Here is a 20,747-nt window from a genome sequence, read left to right as displayed (position 1 = left end):
AAAACTAAATTTAATTTATATAAAATATATATTAAAAAATTACAGATAATTCCAGTCATTATGATGGCTGAAAAAAAATTTATTTTTTTTTCATTCAAAAAATTATTTTTAACAAAAAAATATGCATAAAAAATACAATATAAATCTTGTTAATTCAATTCATTCATGACCCAAAAAAATACCTCAAATATGCTCATTTGACTGGCCAATGAACTTTCACGCTTTGCTTAATCACGGCATGTAGTTTTTTAACTGTTCAGGATTATATTGAAATTAGTTTTTTTTTTTTAAATCAACTTTTGGTTTTGTTTTTTATTTTTTTTAAAGAAATTTTAAAATTGAATGCTTTTGCTTTTGTTCTCAAAAAGCTAAAAACTTGATGACTGACTGTAAAAAAATTTCAAAATCAAACAGAGTGCTTTTCAAAACCTATAACAGCATTGTTTATTTTGTTTTTCCTTAACAAAAAAAATTAAAACAAATAAATTCTTATAAAATTATTAATGAACACGAGAGATTTGTGTGTGTGTGTGTGAGAGAGAGAGAGAGAGAGAGAGAGAGAGAGAGAGAGGAAAGCAGCTCATAAATATAAAGTAAAATAATAATTTCAAAACACAACATTTAGTTACCAAACACAACTATATATTATCGTACGTTGCTACTTCAACCTCACAATGCATAAAAAAATATATGCAGTAGCTCTCGAGGATAATCACAGCGCACCGTAGCAACCCAGAAGAGATCCCGAGTGATTCAATTGCCAAGTTCATGCATCTAACCCATCAGTGTTTATTAAATTCTTCTTAATATACCAAGGCGCCGATATAAACGGTGCGTTTTTAGGACTATTATATGGAAAAAACAACATCACAAGCTTGATCAAGTATCCTCCAAAGATTCTTAATTCCAGATCATCATAAATAGTAAGAACTTATTCTGTAATAAGAGAACATCAAGCATTCTTACCAATAAATAAATAAACCGGCAGCCGCTATTGGATCTAGTTCGTTAACAAGGTGCCCTGAGAAGACCGTTGTTAACTCCTGCTAATATTCGCGGCGATTCAATTATTCTCCTTATTTGCTTCCCTGTCTCTTTTCCCGGACGGAAGATGTCAATATAATGGCAAAATTGACTGGCAGATGGTGATCTGTCTATTTATTAATAATTGATGGCTAAGGGAGATAAGGTGGTTTGATTCAGACAAGGTGACACGCAACGTAACAACAGCACAAAGGATTTGCTGGAATCTCGCTTGTGGTTAGGGTTTATTTGGGGCGTGCTTAAATTGGCTTTTCATTTTTTTACTCAAATTAATTTTTTTATATAATTTTAAATTATTTAATTTGTTAATTTTAAAAATAAAAAATATCATTTTAATATATTTTTAAATAAAAAATATTTTTAAAAATAATTTAAAGAACACTCTCAAACATGTCATTATCTGACTCACATGTACTTATTAGAGACATACAAAACAGAGTGGTATTTCTGATTAAGTTTAAGTGAGAAATAAAAAAAATTACAGTATCATTGTTAAATAAATAGTTAAAACTACTAATAGGGTGTTTAGAATTATAGTGGTGGTTGTTTTTTAAAGTATTTTTTAAAAAAAAAAAACATATAAAAATAATATTTTTTATTTTAATAACACCGTATTAAAAAGATTTTAAAAATATAAAAAATTAAATTTTAAAAAAACACAATATCAACCCTGTTTCTAAACAATCAAAATATCATGTCTATTTATTTCTTTAATTAATTTTTTCCTTTTCATTAAAAGTTTTCTTGTTTTTCAATAACGCGCGTCGGTATGTTTTAATGGCTAAATAATTAATTGTATCTACACATGTTAATATCGTCACCTGCCATGTACTGGGTTGGCTAAATAATTATGAGAAATCTTAATTTATTCTAAAAAAAACAAGAAGTTAATTAAGGACGTGAAAGAGCAGGGTATCCAGAACAGCCAGGGAATTCTCACTCAAAAATCAACAGTGTTAAAAGGGAGGATATTTGAGGACGAATTATATATAGCTTAAAGCTTGTTGGGATTCGATTGAATGATGGTCTTTCGCCTCCTAATGTAGCTGTCACAATCACCAAGCCGCCATGCTGTTGCTTGGACAGTTTGGTTCCCATGGCTACCTCCATCGAGCCATAACCAAGAGGAAGATGGAGTTGGAGCAGCAGAAATAGAAGGTGAATCACCGTATCTTATTGCAGCTGAGCTTGAAGCAAATAACTCTCCAAGTCCAGATGTGTGTGTGTGTGTGTGTGGGTGAGGAAAGCAGCTCACGGTAGCTGGATAAATTTCATGTAAAATAATACTTTCAAAACATAACATTTAGCTACCAAACACTGATATTATCGGTGCTATTTTAACCTCACAATGCATAAAAAAATATATGCAGTAGCTCTCGAGGATAATCGCAGCACACCGTAGTAACCCAGAAGAGATCCCGAGTTATTCAATTGCCAAATTCATGAATCTGCCATCGATGTTTATTAAATTCTTCTTCATATACCAAGCCGATATAAACGGTGTGTTTTTAGGATTATATGGAAAAAATAATATCACAAGCTTGATCAAGTATCTTCCAATGATTTTTAATTTCGGATCATCATATATAGTAATAACTTATTCTGTAATAAAAGAACATCGACCTTTTTTATCAATAAAGCGTGTTTGGCAGTGTGATAGTGGTTGCTTTTCAAATAACTTTTCGTGTCGAAATGCATGTCAATGATTTTTTTTATTTTTTAAAAATTATTTTTGACATCAGCATATCAAAATAATTCAAAAAATATAAATCACACTCAATTTTAATAAAAATAAATTAAAATTTTTAGAAACATAAATTGAACCGCGTTTCCAAACGGGCTAAACCGGCAGCTGCAGTTGAATCTAATTTGTTAATAAGGTGCCCTGAGAAGACCGTTGTTAACTGATCCTTTAACTTATTATAACTGACCGTTGATATTGGATGCTTTCCTTTTTTCAACGTGTGTTCGTTTTTTTTTTAATATTTAATTATTTTTTAATATATTTTATTATGATTTTTAATGTGTTGATATTAAAATAAAAAATATTTTAATATATTTTTAAATAAAAATAAATTTAAAAAATAAAAAGCATTACAGTACCAAACACATGGTAATAAAATAATACGGGACGAAGGAATCACCTTCGAGGCTTGATCTTAGACCATGTTATAATAAGAATGAAGTGCAGCATCGAATATCCATTTTGCTCTTTGATTACTAGATTGACATGTGTCATCTCAACACTGTTACTTGTAGATTTTTTTTGAAAATATATCAAAATAATATATATATATATATATATATATTTTTTTAAAAAAAAAAATTATTTTTGATACTAATACATCAAAACAATATAAAATATAAAAAAATTATTTTTTTAGGAATTGTGGTTTGAAATCCATTCCTAAATGAAGCTTTACTTTTTTTTTTTTTTATGATGTTAAATTATTTTTATACTAATGTTAAAAATATATTATAAAAAAAAAAAAAAATAGTCGACAATCCATCGCAAGTATGCTCAGTTGACAGTACACTAGCTAGTTATGATTTGCATTGTTTTTAGAGATTTCTAAATTTAATGATATCAGAAATTCAACGAACCGGGTTAATATATTCAAACGAACCGAGTTTTTAGCCTTAAAAACCAGAAAAATTTATTGGAGTGGGGGCCGGGTGCAAAGTTTATATTTTGTTTTAGATTCTAAACCGGTTCGGTTTAGTCCGGTTCAATCGGTTTAAGCTTTTTCCGAACCGGGTGGTTTTTTTAAATTTTTTAAATCGTTTATTCGGTTTTTTTTTTTAAATCGGTTTTTTTGAACATAGATAGTGGTGAGTCCAAAAGGCTTTGGATATTCAGCCTCCAATGGAAGAGATTTCAGCCCTAGCGGTGGATATATGAACCTGGTTGTATCTTGTAGCTGAATTGACTAAATCAAATTAGTTTAAATTTATATTCAAGTGATATTATTACTTTGTGAGCCCAGATAAGCGAGTAAAATATATTACAAGAAGTACGCCCTGAGATGTATCTCAAGCCCTTTTACATTGGACGCACATGTTAGTTTTCCAGGGTAAAGCTAACATGTTACCCCCCAATTTTGATAGGCGTGGCTTATCTTTAAGAGTTTTCAATATTTTGAGTGATTATCATTCTTCTTTTCAACTCAAACTGCATCGATTAACCATTTTTTTTTATGTAATTAAATTGGTACTACACTCGCATTTGATTATAATAAGAAGGAATCTGAGTTGTTTTCATGTCTTAGGTGGCCTTTTACAGTCTCAAGACATATTTCACGACAGCTACGGGAACAATTACAGTGGCTGATCATCAAGTTGGTTTTGCTCATGTTAGTAGTTAGAATTCAAAGCAGCCCTTTCCACTCTGCAAAAATAACTGATAGATATGTCCATTGACAATGTAACTTTCACTTTAGGTCATAATCCAAATGTATGGCATGTGTGTCGTCTGGGGTGAGCCTTTCTCTTAAGCTGCACAATCATTCATGCCCGAGTTACTGTATGGAACCGAGAGAAGTTCAGAAAAGGTCGGAATGTTCATATGCTGTGGATATTTCTCCTGTTATATTTTTCACCACTGTCAAGAAAAGGAAACGGGATTGTGATTTTGTTCTTTATATATGGTTTAAGACATGAAACAGGCTCTCGAATGCTGCTAAAATCCCTGGTGATTATAGGAGCTATACTCGGAGCGTTAGTGGCATCCATCGGAGCATTTATTCCTTGGCTGTTCCCCTTTATTTTCACATCTGATCTTGATGTAGAACAAGAGGTTAGGTCGTTTCCTAGTTTTTACTAGTTACCATAAGTTTCCATTTTCTAACTAGTAACTACTAAGTAAAGCTGCATGAGTTTTCTATAAGCAACATTCATAGTTTACATGACAGAATCAGAGTTAAAGAACACTTAATTTCTACTAACATGAAAATATTACAGATGTGAAAATATTGCTGGTAGTTTTTTTTTTTTTTAAAAAAAAAACTCTAACCTGCTGTTTCATTCCTCACATCTATGTTATTTACCCACCACGTGTATATAGAATCATGTTTAATTAACGCCTCCAGTGAAAATTTTATCTTCATTGCTCATAACATTTACTCTTCATACCAAACCTCCAGAGCCAAGTAATATTTGATTTCTCACTCTCCTTGGAACATTAATGCTGTCGCCACTCGCAAGTCTTGTGGGCTGCTCAATCTGGGTGAATTGAACTCTCTGCCTGCAACATTCATAAAAAGGCTCAAATGTAACCCTAGCTCTAACTTGCTTCGACCAGTCAAAGTTTTATGGTTATTATACTCTAAATATGGACGCGCTTGAATAAATCAGCAACCACAGGAACTTGTAATCTAGCGTTAGGCTGTTTTTTCGTTGTGAAAGCTGGACGCGATCTTAAGTTCATCAGCTTATCAATGACTGGATATGCTTTTCCTTGGTTGCTCTTTTGTTACTGCCCAGTCTTGTTTCTTGATTCCTCCACCGTCAATGTCGACTGTACCTGTTTCTGATCTCTATGCATTAATAATGCCATCCAATTGTTCTTGTTGTCAGCTAGTGAGCAGTAGAGGGTATGGTTTACCAGGCCGCTGATGTGCACCAGTAGCTTTCCAATAGTTAAGACTCACATCCTCCTAGATAAAGCATTTATGATCACTCATTTTAATATTTATTTGTTTATATGGTTTGACTGAGAGCATAAGATTTCCCCGGCTAGATTTTTCTCCGCTCTTCGACGCCTTCTATTTCCCAAGGGCATACTTAACTAGGAACCTACAACGTCCTGGCAAGGCCAGTAGCACATTCAAGGCATTCCAGATGGTAGTATTCTCTGCATGATTCGTTGTCGGGATCGTATACGGTTCTGTGTTTCCTTACAAGATTGTTTTGTGATGTGTAGATTGATTCAAAGCAAATTTGCTTCTAACGTAATCTTTGTTGAAAAAGCTCCAAGATAGAGAGGCTTCTGTCTTGAGAATCAAAGGCTGTAAGAGGCCCATCTACGTGTGCTCATAAACTTTTGCATTTTTGTAGGTACTTCATTTATGTTTCCTGTCCAAACGAATTAGTGTGATAAGGAGTAAAAGACACCAGGAAATTGTCTGGTTTTGCCAAGTGGGAGTTAGATGGTCTTGTAATGCCAAAAAATGTGGGTGAGGCATGAAATGACCTGTGTTTTTTTAACTTCATTCATCTCTCCAAGTTTCAAACTGGTGGTAGCCAAGTATGGTCCATAGATCAGGAAAGAATACCGTAACTAGAAAGAGGGAAATGCGTACTAACTCCCTACCGTAGCAGAATCATGGCCCTGTCAAGAGATCATATATTCGCATAATAAGTTCCCTACCCCTAATTTCAAAACCCTATTCGAGGTCTGGTTAGCTGTAATAAAGCATAAAAATAATGTTTTTGATGCTTGTGTCTTGTATTGTTGAGGGTTGTATAACACGACAAACACAAACACAAACAAACCCAGAGTCTTGCAAGAAAAGGTAAGGTAGTGAAACTATCTAGCTATGAAGATATGAGTAGTTCTCTGAATTTCTAGTCCCGATAAGAAACAAAATTTGAAAATTCTCCTATAAAAAGGGTAAAATGGACCCTCATCGATTCAAATAATGGTAGAATCTAACACTACTCGTCTGATTAAGTTAAGGATTAATTATTTCAAAGGATGTAGCTCATTTAGTTACATCTTTAGTTTATATTTAGAGGATTTCAATTTATATGCTATAAATCTTAAAATTATTAAAGGTTTACATGGTTATTAATTTTAAAATCTTAAAAAATTAGTCAATATACATATAAGTTGGCTTGAATAATTATAATTATAAAAAAACAAAAAAATTAAAGATTAATAATTCTAAAAAATCCGAGGTATTCCAAACATGAAGCATAGTAAATCATACCTTAATTTTTAAGAAACATATAAACAATCCCTCTAGTTTCATTTTTATTTACGATTAACTTATAATTTGTTACCTTTTTTGTTGCTTAACTTATTAATTGTTACCCCAAATGACGGGTCAACACACCACCAATTGGTAACGAAAAGAAGGATTAATTTATAAACAAATACGAAAATAATGTGATCAAATAAGGAGTGTCTTAAACAAGAGGGACCAAATTGTTATTTGTATAAGAAAAAAAGGACGAAGTTTGCCTTTGTTGACCGTTACTCTACAAGTCATGTTAGCGTCAAGTACCAACTACCAAATAACAAAAAAAAAAAAAAAACAAAAAAAGGAGCCAACCTCCATCTGTCTCTCTCTCCCATTTGCCTCCAATATCAAAAAAACTAAATTCAAAATCCACATTAAACAAAAACCCTAATTTCTCTTTCTCTCTCAAATTTTTAAGAATTCAACAGAAAATGCAAATCAAAACCCTAATTCATTCTTCAACAATTCCATTTCAAAACCCTAATTTTAAAAAACATCCACAACCATCAATTCTATTAAAAAACCCACCTATCCATCTCCTTCAAAGTCCCAAAGTTCCTGCAAAATTAAACATTTTGACACCTAGAAATCATCTTTATGGTTTGAAAGCCAATCTTAGTAGCCAAAGTCGAGAACTTTTCGATACTAACAATGAAATTGAGGGAGAAAATGACAGTAAAACTGGCTCAATTTTGGAAGAAGAGGAGGTAAAAGTGGATATGAATAGAGAGGGATTGGAGAATCAGAGTTTATGGAGTCAAATAAAGGAGATTGTTTTGTTTACAGGACCTGCTACAGGGCTTTGGTTATGTGGGCCATTAATGAGTCTAATTGATACTGTGGTTATTGGTCAAGGGAGTTACATTGAACTTGCCGCTTTAGGTACTTAATTTTTTTGTTTTATCGAGGAGTTTTTTGAACTGGGTTTTTTTTATTTGTCTGTTTAGTTGCTAATGCAATCGCTTTTGAGGGTGTTCTTCGTGTTTGTGTATGTTATTGGGATTTAAATTAATGAAATGGGGTTTGTTAATGTGTTTTCTTTTTGGATGGGCAGGACCTGCGACGGTTTTATGTGATTATATGAGTTATGTGTTCATGTTCCTTTCAATTGCCACTTCGAATATGGTTGCAACTTACCTTGCCAGACGGGTCAGTAATTTGTTTCTTTAACCAATGGAATTTGATTGATTTATTATATGCAGAGTTGTAATTGTTTTGTTTCTGCTTTCAATAAAAAAATGCGCTCAAGCAGCTTGATGGTGAGACTCGAGGTTTACTTACTTAAGGTTGTGAAGTTGATTCTTGAGGTTATTGGAAATTTGTAGTTTGTTGGCAGTCAGGTTTTTGGCGCTATGGTGAAAATCTTATGTTGTTGAGTGCAAGTGTGCTGGTTTGAGGCTTGAAATTTTATGTGAGAGGACCCCAAGATTGGATTGATTGGCAGCTGATAAAAAAAGAACTAATTGCAGCTGTTGGCCTGCGTACATGATAAAAAATGATGAGGATACAATGGTGCTGCTAGAAAATCCCAAGCCCTGATTAGATTGATACCCCCCCCCCTCTTGATTTCTCTCGCAAACGCTAGCAGACAAGAAAACAGAGCCTTGTATAATCTGGGATCCCGAAACCAAAGCTGGCCCAACAGACTTAAGTAGGATATCTTCTAAGCTTTTTACTTCAATGTTTGATCTGTGCAGGATAAAAATCAAGTGCAGCATCAAATATCCATCCTTCTCTTTGTTGGGATGACTTGTGGCCTGCTGATGCTCTTGTTTACAAGATTCTTTGGTTCATGGGCACTAACTGGTAATAAAAATTAGCGAAGCTTTTTATTAATCCTGTATCATGAATGGGTGTAGTTTTCTTTCTTTCTTTCTCTTGGAGATTGGCTATATTGTTCTGTTCACTATACATAGTTAGAAACTGAATGCTTGATGGGCTTGCTTTTCTTCTATTTTTCAGCTTTCTCCGGACCAAAAAATGCACAAATTCTACCTGCAGCAAATACATACGTTCAGGTTTGTGTCCTTTTTCATATCTTTTACCTGTCCTTTCTTATTAAACCCTGAAACTAATTTTCAGAAAGGAAAGTTTAATAATAACTGAAGTCTTTTCAATTGTATCATGGATTTATTTGATTGATGTATTTGTTAAGTAGGAAGTGGGTTTTGTTGTACATTATCATCTTGTGGAAATTAACATCTATTGCATTTTATTCGTGAGGTTTCTGATTGAATATGTTTATTATAATTGATGGAATTTGACAAATGTAGTCAGCTGTTTCTTTATGACCATCAATGATGAGAACACATGGAGAAATTTCTGCTGTATTTCTACTGAGTACAGGTTTATGCTGTGGCCAGAGAGATGATACTAAATTATTGACTACTCCTGTCTGGTCCAGAAGTTCAGATCATTTATCTTCAAATACTTGATGATTTGACATCTCTTTACTTGGTGTCCTCTATTATACTCATTGAATGGGATCATTAACCTGGTCAATTGCTATACATTACATCCAACTTGTTTGTTTTTGTAACTTTTACTTGAACTTAATATTTTGTTGTCAGATTCGAGGCTTAGCATGGCCTGCAGTTCTTGTAGGATGGGTTGCTCAAAGTGCAAGGTGAAATTATATTATTATCCTCATCATTGCTTTATCCCATGCTTTATCTACTTGATGAGCTCACAGTGTCTTAAGCTACTTAGTTTATACTGGGCTCTCTTAGCTCCCCGGCATCCCCATGCATATGTAAAGCCTTCTAGGGACTATTCATTATCTCCACAATTTTTCTACCCCCCCCCCCTTCTTTGGGCTCCCTAATGCATTTAGTTTAGTCTATATCTTTAAAATATGTAAAGTCTTCTAGGGACTATTCATAATCTCCACAAATTGGGGGCATGCCAGAAAACCTTTCTGTGGAGTGCTCTAATGACTTTGAGAAAAGCATCCAATTTTGTGTTAAAAGATCTTACAAACTGAAAGCCTTGCCTTTGAGAAAGACAATGCGTACTTTTTATATATATCTTAAACATTCATGATTTTTTAACCTTGAAAGTCTTTTCACCTTTTCTTTTCATACCTGCATCCTTGTCTTAACTTGATTTATTGCCCTTGAGACTGGCTCTGGGTTCCTAGTTCGATATTTCATGAAACTCTTAACAGTTTTGGCTTGGCTAGTTTTGTGCTTGTAAATGTTCCCTTTTCTGTTTCCAGTCTCGGCATGAAAGATTCGTGGGGGCCTCTGAAGGCTTTGGCGGTTTCTAGTGTTGTAAATGGTGTTGGTGATGTAGTCCTCTGCAGCTTTTTAGGCTATGGAATTGCTGGTGCTGCATGGGCCACAATGGTGTCACAGGTATGCTGACTATTCCTTGTGTAAAATTAAATTTCATCATCTTATATTTGCACTGAGCCATTTGAAATGTATAAAAAACAATGTGCAATTCCTTTCTCTTTTGTTTTCTTCTTACCCCAATATGCTCTAGGTTATTGCAGCTTGTATGATGATAGAAGCTTTGAACAAAAAAGGATACAATGCATTTTCCATCTCTGTTCCAACACCTGACGAAATCCTGACAGTAATTGGGCTTGCTGCTCCAGTGTTTGTGACAATGATATCAAAGGTTGCCCATTATTCAATTTTATATATGTGGTCCTATCTTATAACTTGAAAGTATCTGATACTTTTGATCGTTCAGGTGGCTTTCTATTCTCTCATGATATATTTTGCGACATCTATGGGCACACATTCCGTGGCTGCTCATCAGGTAGACATAGTCATAGTCATAGTTGCAGTTTCAGTTACTTTCCTCTTTGCTTTAGCTTTATATCAATTTAAAACTGATGAACTTGAGAATTTACAATTTACTCCAGGTCATGCTTCAAATAATGGGTATGTGTACAGTATTGGGCGAGCCTCTCTCACAAACTGCACAATCATTTATGCCTGAGTTGATATATGGTGTAAATCGAAGTTTGGAAAAGGTGTGCTCTTCAGCCATTGTATTTTCAGCACTTGCAACTGCTTTCTCTGAAATCCAGTTAGTTTTCTTACATTGTGATGAGCATGGAACTTCCCTTCCCCCTCTCTTATCATTATGGAATGACCACGTGTTGTAAATTTTGTAGTTGCAGTATCTCTACAGTTTTTCTTTTTTGTCCAAGGTCTTCTGAACGGTCTATCATATGAAACAGGCTCGAAGGCTGCTAAAATCACTTGTCACAATTGGGGCTACAATGGGATTGCTTCTAGGGACCATTGGTACATTTGCTCCTTGGTTGTTCCCAAATATCTTTACACATGATCAGAAGGTCATACAGGAGGTTAGTTCTTACTTTTTTACTTCTATTTCCTTTTTCCATTATTTTTATCAGGAATTATTTGTTTTGCCTAAATATCAGAAGCAATGGAGGAATCTTCAGCGGTTTCCTTCTCTAGTGCTGATATTAACCTTTATACCATTGCATGGAACCACATGTAACTGAACCTAAGTGGGATTCTGTCTACTGATTATACTGAAACTGTACTTTAACTCTGTTAGATCTTTCTCTTTGTTTATTTGTTTATTTTTACTCTTTTAAGTTTTAAGCTTTGTGTTACATGAGCCAATCCATAAATTCAGAGACCATTTTAAATGTTTCAGTCTTGCATCCATGCAGATGTACAAAGTGCTGTTACCGTTCTTTATGGCAATTGTTGTGACACCTAGCATTCATTGCCTCGAGGGGACACTGTTGGTATGTTCAGTTTTGCTTTAATTTGAATGCTCTCCTTAACTCTCTTGTGAGTCGATGCTTGTTTTTTTAATTGAAATGTTAGTGAAATTTTTATGGAGTTTGCTCACTCACAATGGAAGTTAAGTCTCAGACATGCGGATTAACATTTTACCTTTGATAGATGCAGCATAGTTTCAGAAATACAATCTCCATTTACCACATCTAATCAAGTGGTTAACCAATTAAATGACTATAGAAACTGTTGCTGTGATTGCAAGTTTTTCCACTTCTCTAGGTGCCAAATTCTCCTCCAGAAGTCTCAACCAAGTGCCTCTTGGCCCCTTCACTGACATGTCAGGAACCTTTGTGTGGCCAGAAAGTCAAGGCACTGCGTCTAATTTGTTTGTAAAACTGGTTCTTGCAGTATATAATATTTTCTGACTGGGGGAAAAGTGATTGATATATGCAAATATAACAACAAAATTGCCAATAATGTAACAAAATACTCTCTAACTTGGTCCAAGTTGCTTTATCAAGTGTGTTTTTGCAGGCTGGACGGGATCTTAGATTCCTTAGCTTTTCAATGACTGGATGCTTTTCTTTGGGTGCTATTGTACTGATGGTAGAATTCTACGACTTGGTCTCCTGGTGTTTTCTCAATGTTTCCCACAAACTACTAGTTTTCACTTATTTTTCTCATTTCCAGCTTTTTAGCAGGAGAGGATATGGTTTGCCTGGCTGTTGGTATGCACTTGTAGGATTTCAATGGGTAAGACCAACAATCTTAGCAGGACAGCACTTGTATAATTTGACAACTCGTGTCTTGAAAACGTTTCAACACACAAATTTCATTTTTTCAGGCTCGATTTTTCCTCTCTCTTCGGCGACTTCTTTCTCCTGATGGCATACTTTTCTCCGAGGACTTGAGCCGCTATAAAATGGAGAAGCTGAAAGTTACTTAGCATAGTGCATGAAAGAGACAGGTCTCTAGAGAGTTGTTGAAATTACAATTCTTTCAAATGTAAAATTACGAATAGATGATGTTTAAAATCGGATTTTAAAATTGAATGGTAAAATCGTAAGGCTTTACTTAGGTTATAACACATTATAAAGATGTAATTTACGTGAGAACAACTTGTATCGTTTCTTTCATGAGATTTTTTAAACTATTTTGATGAAAAGAGTATCTAAATATCAAATCGATTTCGAAAAGAAAAGCAGCTAAATAATATTGCTGAGGTGCTCAATAATTAGAATGTAACTTAGTGGCAAGTAAAACTTAGTTAGTTTTGGTTTTGAAAAAATAATATTAGTGTCAAATTTTATAACTCAAGACTGGTGTTCATGTCTTTACCGGAGTCAAGAAGAAATCATTTAAAACCCAGTGGCTTATGGGTCAAGTCGACCCAAGATGAGTTAGTGGAACAAAGCAGGATCTGACAGTTGACTTGAGACAAGGCTTGTGTTACGGGAGAGGATTGATTTTTATTTATTTATTTTAAATGATCAAAATGATGATATTTTGATTTAAAAAAAAAAGAGTTAAAAGGTTGAAGGCCAGGTCTTAAACTGGTTAATGGGTTAACTTAAGTGTTTTATTGGATCAACCGAGTTTTTTTCATTTTTTTTTTTTTTTCAATCTAGGTTTTTCATCAGCTCAATCAGGTTTTTTTATTTTGAACACATTACATGTGTACAGTAAGGGTCAACCTCTATTCCAAAAGGCACAATTCTGAACTGATAGACGGAATCAATAGAGATTTGTCAAGCTATAGCCTGTGCAACTGTCATGTTACATTCTGGTTAATTACATTCTATGACATTCCTGTGACCTCAGAGATGTTGCATGTTTTGATGGTTAAGAAACTTTTGGGTGATACGAGGATGATAATTTCACCTCAACATATGCTGCTTTGTTTTGTTTATTCTATTCTAGGTGTTCTGAAAGGTCTATCATATTAAACAGAAATGGATGCTGTTAAGTTCGCTTGTGATAGCCACACTTGGCTTGGTACTAGGGATAGTTGGAACATCTATGCCTTGGTTGCTTCCCATTATCTTCACACCCGACCAGACGATCGTGTAGCAGGTTAGTTAAACTTTGTTTCTTTCCTGCTATGCCGTCAAATTTGTGAGCCCTTGCAACCACATACGCGTTGTTTACGGTCAATAGTTTTACCAATTAGCTAATCACAGATTTGCACAAGTGGGATTGTGACTACTGACCACTGCCTCTTCCTCTGAAACATCGAATTTCTGTCAATGACATTAAAAGTTTTCTGCTCCATGTCAAGTGATGCAATCAGCAGTTCAATGAAACTTGCGTGTTTCAGGCTGGTATTTCTAACTTGTAAGTGGTATTGAGAACTGATAGATAGCTGAACACTTTAAATCAAACTAGCTTTAATCTATCTCAACCAAGCATCTTGATAGAAGTTCAAATTATTAGTCATTGGAAAGCTCCTTTTTTTATTTTGTTTGCAGTGAGTACTAAACATCTTCTACAAACCAGCCATGAAATGGATATCAGGAATTGTAAAAAACTTGTGGATGGAAAAACAATTTCCAATCATGCTATGTTTCTGGATATCTTATTTTGTGTCTTCGCAGATGCACAAGGTTCTGATACCTTACTGTATAGCGTTATCTGTGACACCCAGCACTCATAGCCTTGAAGGGCATTGCTGGTGTGCTTGGTTTGACTTCAATTTCAATATGAATCTTCCCCCTTGGGTTTCTTGATGAACGTGCATCTCATGGTTGTTTTTCGGACCAAGAATTAGTGAAGCTGGTTTTATTGGTTGATTCTTGCTCGACACAAAAATTTGGACAAGGCCATATCCAACATTGCATCATGGTCTCCAGATTATGTTTATTTGCAGGCTGGACGAGATCTTAAATTTATTAGCTTGTCAACATGCGGATGCTTTGCCTTGGTGTTGATTTTATTAATGGTAGAGTTCTATTCCTTGGTCCACGAGCACCCATCCAAGAAAATTCTTCGGATTTTCCATGAATCTCCGATCAATGTTATCTTTTCTTTTCTTGTATACTTGCAAGAAATGGAGGGTATAGTTTCCCGGGCTGCTGGTATGCACTCGCAGGATTTCAATTGGTAAGATCTCCCACTGACCTACAATTGTGCATTCAAACAATTTTTATTTCAACTCATCTGAACGCACAAATCTAATTTTCCAGGCTCCGTTTTTCCTTAATCTACAACGTCTTTTGTCTCCTGATGGCATACTTAATTCTGAAGACTTGAGCAAGTACAACTTGGAGAAGTTGAAAGAAGCTTAGTTTCAGAAGAACAACAACAGAATCTTAGGTGTTTCCATCTATGACATGAACTGTAAAGGTACCCCATCGCTTGTGAAGGATCATGTCGCTGCCGTTCTTCTTTGAAGAAGTCACAGTTAGGCTACAAATACATGGCTGATGCACTGATCTGAGCTGTGACATATTCTTCCTGACAGCTGATGGCGAATGCCCATTGATTAATAATTAATTGCATACTGTGTATTCAACAATAAAGTTCCTTTTGTGGACTAATTACGCAGTATTTGAAGTTAAGAGCATTCTTATGAATCGTGTTAGACATAATGAATGATATTTCAAGTAGTGATCGGTTACTGGAGAAGAAAATAGGGGAACATGTTTGCTGGAGAAACATAAAAATAAATTTGTCCTAAAAGCTATTTCAATAATAAAAAAAAAAAATTAAAGATAACCACACCTAAATTCAAAGTAAAAAGAGAAGGAACGTCCGTGTTTTTGATCCGCAATGAGGCACTGGCAACAAATGAAAACTGGACCATATTCAGATGTTAATCTCTCATCAGTCTAAAATAAAATACCCTTTTTGTTGGAGATCAACGAGAAAACGAAAAGGTTTGCCCTTTGTTTGTTCATGGTTGGTGGCCCCTATTGGGCCATGAAAATTCTAAGCCGCCAAGTCCAGAAGTCCTTCTTGTGGCCTTGAAAGCTCTTCCAACACCGCCTGAAATTACCTCCATACCAGTCTTGTTCTCCTCAACGGCTGTTTCTTGTCCTAAATTCTAACCTCTAACTACTTCTCCCTCGTCCTGTTTCTCTTTGGCCATTGTTCTTCTTTCTTTTCTTTTTTTCACTCAACTTTCTTGCTGAAAAAATGCAAGCCCGTACTCTGCTTCACTGTTCTCATACTCTTCAAAACCATAACCATCCTAGATTTCTTTCTCGTTCTTTAATCTCTTTCAAGAAACGACCTCTATCTTTAGTTTCACCTAATTCACACAGCTCTCTTTTGCATCTCGTTATTAAACCACGAAGTAGACTTCTTGCACCATGCAATAGCCCTGCCCATGAATCCGCTAACAGTTCTGTGACTGAAAATGAAAGTAGTACTGATTCAATTTCAGAATTTATAGAAGAAACAGGAATAGAGGTGAATAGAGAGGGACTGGGGAATCAGAGTATGTGGGAGCAAATGAAGGAGATTGTGATGTTCACAGGACCTGCTACTGGGCTTTGGATATGTGGGCCATTGATGAGTCTCATTGACACTGCAGTTATTGGTCAAGGAAGCTCTATTGAGCTAGCTGCTTTAGGTACTTCCTTGAAACTTTATTAATGGAGGATTTTGAATCCAGGTTAGTTAGGTTTTGACTGTGAATTTTGGGATGAGCAGGTCCTGGGACAGTTCTGTGTGATGGTATGAGTTATATATTCATGTTCCTTTCAATTGCTACTTCGAATATGGTAGCCACTTCCCTTGCTAAACAGGTTAGTTTCTTTTTACTGTTCAATTAAGTAAAGCAGTGTTCTAATCTCACTAATAGGGCTGTTCTTTTGTGGCAAATTAGTCCCCAAATGTTTATAAACATGCACAAAAACTTTCAAAATTTATCCTACATGAAATAGTAATAAGAACCAATGGGGTTAATAATGGCCGATATATGGTTTTCTAGCTCAATTATTCCGTGGAATGCGAGTAGCTCCTTATACTTCTAGTTTACATATTGGCCATTCATACTTCTTAGTGTTTTTCAATAACTTCAAACATTGGCGCAGGACAAAAATGAAGTGCAGCATCAACTATCTATGTTGCTCTTTATTGGGTTGACTTGTGGTTCTCTGATGTTTTTGTTCACAAAGTTCTTTGGCCCATCAGCACTAAAAGGTAACTGAGACCGCTGCAATTTTGTGGTTTTTTTCATATATTGGCAGATGCAGTGCCTAATTATATTAGGTTGGCCTGTCATCGTGTATAGTATCAACCAATAATTGGTCACATGAATCTACAGAGGTCAACCTGCGACTGACAAACTTGCTATTATCTTCTTTTCAGCATTCGCAGGGTCAAATAATTTAGATATAATACCTGCAGCTAACACATACGTTCAGGTGCATTCTCTTTTCCCATAAATTAACATGTTACTTGATCTAAATAGTCGCTAGTTTTCCTATACTTTGTGTGATGGATATGTATTTTCTTTGTGTTATTGGTGAAGCACAAAACCAAGAGAGAGTATTTATTGTGGGAGGCTTTTCGAGCTCCATTGATTATGGCTACTTTGTTATTCATCATCGGGAAGTATAATTAATATGTTTACCGAACCTTCCTCGAATCTTTAAGGCAGCTCCAGACTGCACTTTCCCATATATTCTGTGCTGTTCAAGTATATTATATGAAAGCTTGATTTGTACTTTAATGAAACCTGAAAGGTCGATATTTTATGATAAACTATTGGCAGTTGGATAGAATTGGACATGTCAGAAAATCATTTCCTACGGTTGAATTTCTTTCGTGATTTTTGTTTAAATGATATGTTGATGACTGATTTTTTTTGTTTTCTGTTTGTAGATTCGAGGTTTAGCATGGCCTGCAATTCTTATTGGATGGGTTGCTCAAAGTGCAAGGTGGAAATACACTACATTTCTTCCATCCATTATCTACTGAATGTGTTAGCAGCTGCTTAATTTGGTCATTATATGACAGTTTTTCTCCAGTCCCAATGCAATATATAAGGATCATTATAGTGTTGTTGAATTTGTGGTGTTTGTATGGATTTGCTAGGTATTTCATTTATTCATTAATTATTCTGGCTCGGTTATAATTTCCTTTAAGAATAGTTCTTCTGTTTCTCAGCCTTGGAATGAAAGATTCATGGGGACCATTAAAAGCGTTGGCAGTTGCTAGTGCTGTAAATGGCATTGGTGATATAGTCCTGTGCAGATTTCTTGGATATGGTATCGCGGGCGCAGCGTGGGCTACAATGGCATCACAAGTATGCTGATAAACGTTCTGCTATTAATCTATATTCATTGATTCCGTCCCATGTACCATATTTAAGCAGTTCATTGCTTGTTGCATTTCCACTGACGTGTTCACATTTCAGATTGTTGCAGCTTTTATGATGATTGATTCACTGAACAAGAAAGGATACAATGCATATGCAATATCTGTTCCATCAACTGATGACCTCATGATTGTATTTAGGCTTGCTGCTCCAGCGTTTATTATGATGATTTCAAAGGTTTATGATGTGCTTACTCGATTCTATAGCATTAGCTGTGTGCTTGTGATTATTGTTATGCATTTGACTGTTCTATTTTTTAGGTGGCTTTCTTTTCCCTCATCGTATATTTTGTTACATCCATGGACACCCTCACCTTGGCCGCTCATCAGGTTTCTTATGCTAACTCTCATATTTTTTTGGATCTTACAGTAAGTATCTTGAAAATTGATGTTCGTTATTTGCTGTAGGTCATGATTCAAGCATTCTTCATGTGCACAGTTTGGGGCGAGCCTCTTTCTCAAGCTGCACAATCATTTATGCCTGAGTTGATGTACGGGGTCAATCGAAGTTTGGAAAAGGTAGTTATACTAGCTATTCATTGACGCTAAACCTACTACTTACATGTGTTGATTCTATCACTTGCTGGTCTAATTTCGAGGCATGCAAAGAGTTTCTTCTTGTTTTTGCATATACAAAATATGCAGAAACACAACTTTGCTCCCCCAGTTTAGACAGATAGGATGGATTATGCAGATAACTTGTGTCAAAGAATCTATATAGGTTTTTGGTTTCTTAGAATGTGTTCAAGGTTTATGACATATGACAGGCTCGAACTATGCTGAAATCACTGGCGATCATTGGAACAATCCTTGGATTGGCATTAGGGATCATTGGAACATCTGTTCCTTGGTTTTTCCCTGGCATCTTCACGCATGATCAGAAGATCATACAGGAGGTTAGTTCTTGTTTGCAGTAATTTCACATGCAATTTATCCACGAGTTATATGTATCATGATTCATGGGCAAGGAAGGAATTCCATGGGTCCTTTCAGTTATTATCTAAGATTTGCAAGCTTTGCACCTAATCATATGCACTTCACTGGGATTGTGAAACTGCTTCTACGCTGAAATATCAGTGCTTTTATCCCTTGAGCTCCATTTAAGTATTCACCATACTCATTCCATCCATGGGATTAGATACCATTTGGATTTTGAAATGGTCCATGGTTTCAGATCTATATTAACATAAACATAGTTCAACTGTAGCAATATATCTTGGATTGTTTATTGCATCTGTCAGCGGCTCACATTGTTGGTTTTTGTTATCGCCTGCAAACCATGAGATAAAGGAAAAGGAAAGCGATATATTAAATTGCTGATACACCATGAACAAGAAGCACCTTCATAATGGTTGTTTAGGTTTCAGCTTCTGACGCTTCTTTGTATGCCAATCATATGTCCATGCAGATGCACAGAGTGCTCATACCATACTTTCTTGCGTTAGCTGTGACTCCCTGCATTCTTAGTCTTGAGGGAACATTGCTGGTATGTTTGCTTATACTTCAATTTGAATAATTTTGACTTCCTAAACAATTTCATAAATGCTTGTCCAGCATGTTTTATGTCTGTCCTTTTGGATCATGGATTGATAAAACAAGATCCAAGTCTGTTTCTATGATGGTGGTCAAGTCTGTCCATGTCATTGTGGCATTACGCTTAATACCGTGGAGTTTGTTTGAATATGAAGCTGGCATGTATGAGGTGTTCTTTAGTTTGTATTCTGGCATCATAATATCAGTACCTTTATGCAGGCTGGACGGGATCTTAAATTTATTAGCTTGGCAATGAGTGGATGCTTTTTTACGGGTGCACTATTGCTGTTGGTAGAGATCCGTTTATTCATCTCCTAATTGTCGAAAGTCCTTTTTGCTATGCATTGATCTCGGTTTCTTGTTTTCACCAGCTTGTGAGCAGCAGTGGATACGGTCTGCCAGGCTACTGGTTTGCACTTGTAGGATTTCAATGGGTAAAAACTGGCATCTCTAGCAATTAATCTGGAAAGATTCATCCTTGACTGATTTGAAGAGATCTTTTTTCTTTTTCCTTGTTTTTCAGGGTCGACTTTTTCTCGCCCTCCAACGCCTTCTTTCCCCTGACGGCATACTTTTCTCGGAAGATTTGAGCCAGCTTGAACTGAAGGAGCTGAAAGCAACTTAGTTTCAGAACCCACAAACTTTTCCACGTAGAGCGAAGTTCTTGATATCGTCGAGGACCAAAATCCCATGCTTCTCATCTAGCTAAGTAAACAAATTACCACAACATTGCAAGATTTTTTTTGTCCATGCCACCGGCTGTGAAGTATCATTATCGTTTAAAGGCTCAATTTAGGCTAAGATCTAAGCTTTTCCGGCTCCAGCTGTAAATATGTTCTTCAATATAAGGGGCGTTAGCTACATCTATACTAGTTTTATCGTATATTTGACAAGATCACACGAGTGCGTAGAGGAAAACAGCAGTTAATGTGGTTTTGATGCAAAAATTGTTTTGAAGGATTACTAGTCTAAAACATTCGCCAATATTGCCATGTGAACTTGGGTCCGCAAGCGCGTATACTATACGCGATTTCAAAATAAAATCTGTATGGTGTTCAAAACCAGAGATTCTGTGTCTGATCTGGTCCCCAAGGGTGTCCATGCCTCAACCAGTAACTTTTTCACAACTTGCCAGAAAAAAGATAAAAAA

General features: G+C 35.5%; 2 protein-coding genes across 3 annotated transcripts; both read left to right on the top strand.

Annotated features, from left to right (window-relative positions):
- The first annotated feature begins 7,289 nt into the window (after nucleotides 1-7,289).
- Nucleotides 7,290-12,905, top strand: LOC118058958 (protein DETOXIFICATION 46, chloroplastic-like). 2 transcript variants are annotated; one of them, XR_012170673.1, is made up of 14 exons: nucleotides 7,290-7,889; nucleotides 8,062-8,156; nucleotides 8,705-8,813; nucleotides 8,970-9,025; nucleotides 9,578-9,633; nucleotides 10,225-10,363; nucleotides 10,494-10,631; nucleotides 10,707-10,775; nucleotides 10,882-10,992; nucleotides 11,203-11,331; nucleotides 11,668-11,745; nucleotides 12,262-12,346; nucleotides 12,431-12,493; nucleotides 12,585-12,662. XR_012170673.1 is itself a non-coding variant. In XM_035071771.2 (14 exons), the coding sequence occupies exons 1-14, from the start codon at nucleotides 7,439-7,441 to the stop codon at nucleotides 12,684-12,686; spliced, it is 1,668 nt and encodes a 555-aa protein (XP_034927662.1). In that variant the 5' UTR covers nucleotides 7,290-7,438; the 3' UTR covers nucleotides 12,687-12,905. The 2 variants fall into 2 exon arrangements, 1 of the variants encoding a protein (XP_034927662.1); XM_035071771.2 differs by having other exon boundaries at nucleotides 12,275-12,346; nucleotides 12,585-12,905.
- Nucleotides 12,906-15,492: 2,587 nt separating this feature from the next.
- Nucleotides 15,493-20,557, top strand: LOC118058956 (protein DETOXIFICATION 46, chloroplastic-like). Its single transcript, XM_035071768.2, has 14 exons — nucleotides 15,493-16,313; nucleotides 16,394-16,488; nucleotides 16,777-16,885; nucleotides 17,054-17,109; nucleotides 17,570-17,625; nucleotides 17,855-17,993; nucleotides 18,105-18,242; nucleotides 18,326-18,394; nucleotides 18,473-18,583; nucleotides 18,832-18,960; nucleotides 19,473-19,550; nucleotides 19,817-19,888; nucleotides 19,969-20,031; nucleotides 20,121-20,557. Exons 1-14 carry the CDS (start codon nucleotides 15,875-15,877, stop codon nucleotides 20,220-20,222), a joined length of 1,656 nt encoding a protein of 551 aa, XP_034927659.1. The 5' UTR covers nucleotides 15,493-15,874; the 3' UTR covers nucleotides 20,223-20,557.
- Nucleotides 20,558-20,747: the final 190 nt, after the last annotated feature.

Source organism: Populus alba, chromosome 9, assembly GCF_005239225.2.
Source record: "Populus alba chromosome 9, ASM523922v2, whole genome shotgun sequence".
In the NCBI taxonomy this organism is placed as follows: domain Eukaryota; kingdom Viridiplantae; phylum Streptophyta; class Magnoliopsida; order Malpighiales; family Salicaceae; genus Populus; species Populus alba.
The sequence above is the reverse complement of the archived record's forward strand: the minus strand, read 5'-3'. Positions and strand labels throughout refer to the sequence as shown.

What these genes read in the sequence shown, in the direction of transcription:
- LOC118058958 (XM_035071771.2), top strand. Translation starts at nt 7,439, where the DNA reads ATGCAAATCAAAACCCTAATTCATTCTTCAACAATTCCATTTCAAAAC. An exon ending in CATTGAACTTGCCGCTTTAG is followed by an intron (nt 7,890 to 8,061) that starts GTACTTAATTTT and finishes TTGGATGGGCAG; the next exon opens with GACCTGCGACGGTTTTATGT. An exon ending in CAACTTACCTTGCCAGACGG is followed by an intron (nt 8,157 to 8,704) that starts GTCAGTAATTTG and finishes TGATCTGTGCAG; the next exon opens with GATAAAAATCAAGTGCAGCA.
- LOC118058956 (XM_035071768.2), top strand. Translation starts at nt 15,875, where the DNA reads ATGCAAGCCCGTACTCTGCTTCACTGTTCTCATACTCTTCAAAACCAT. An exon ending in TGGCCCATCAGCACTAAAAG is followed by an intron (nt 16,886 to 17,053) that starts GTAACTGAGACC and finishes TCTTCTTTTCAG; the next exon opens with CATTCGCAGGGTCAAATAAT. An exon ending in CAGCTAACACATACGTTCAG is followed by an intron (nt 17,110 to 17,569) that starts GTGCATTCTCTT and finishes TTCTGTTTGTAG; the next exon opens with ATTCGAGGTTTAGCATGGCC.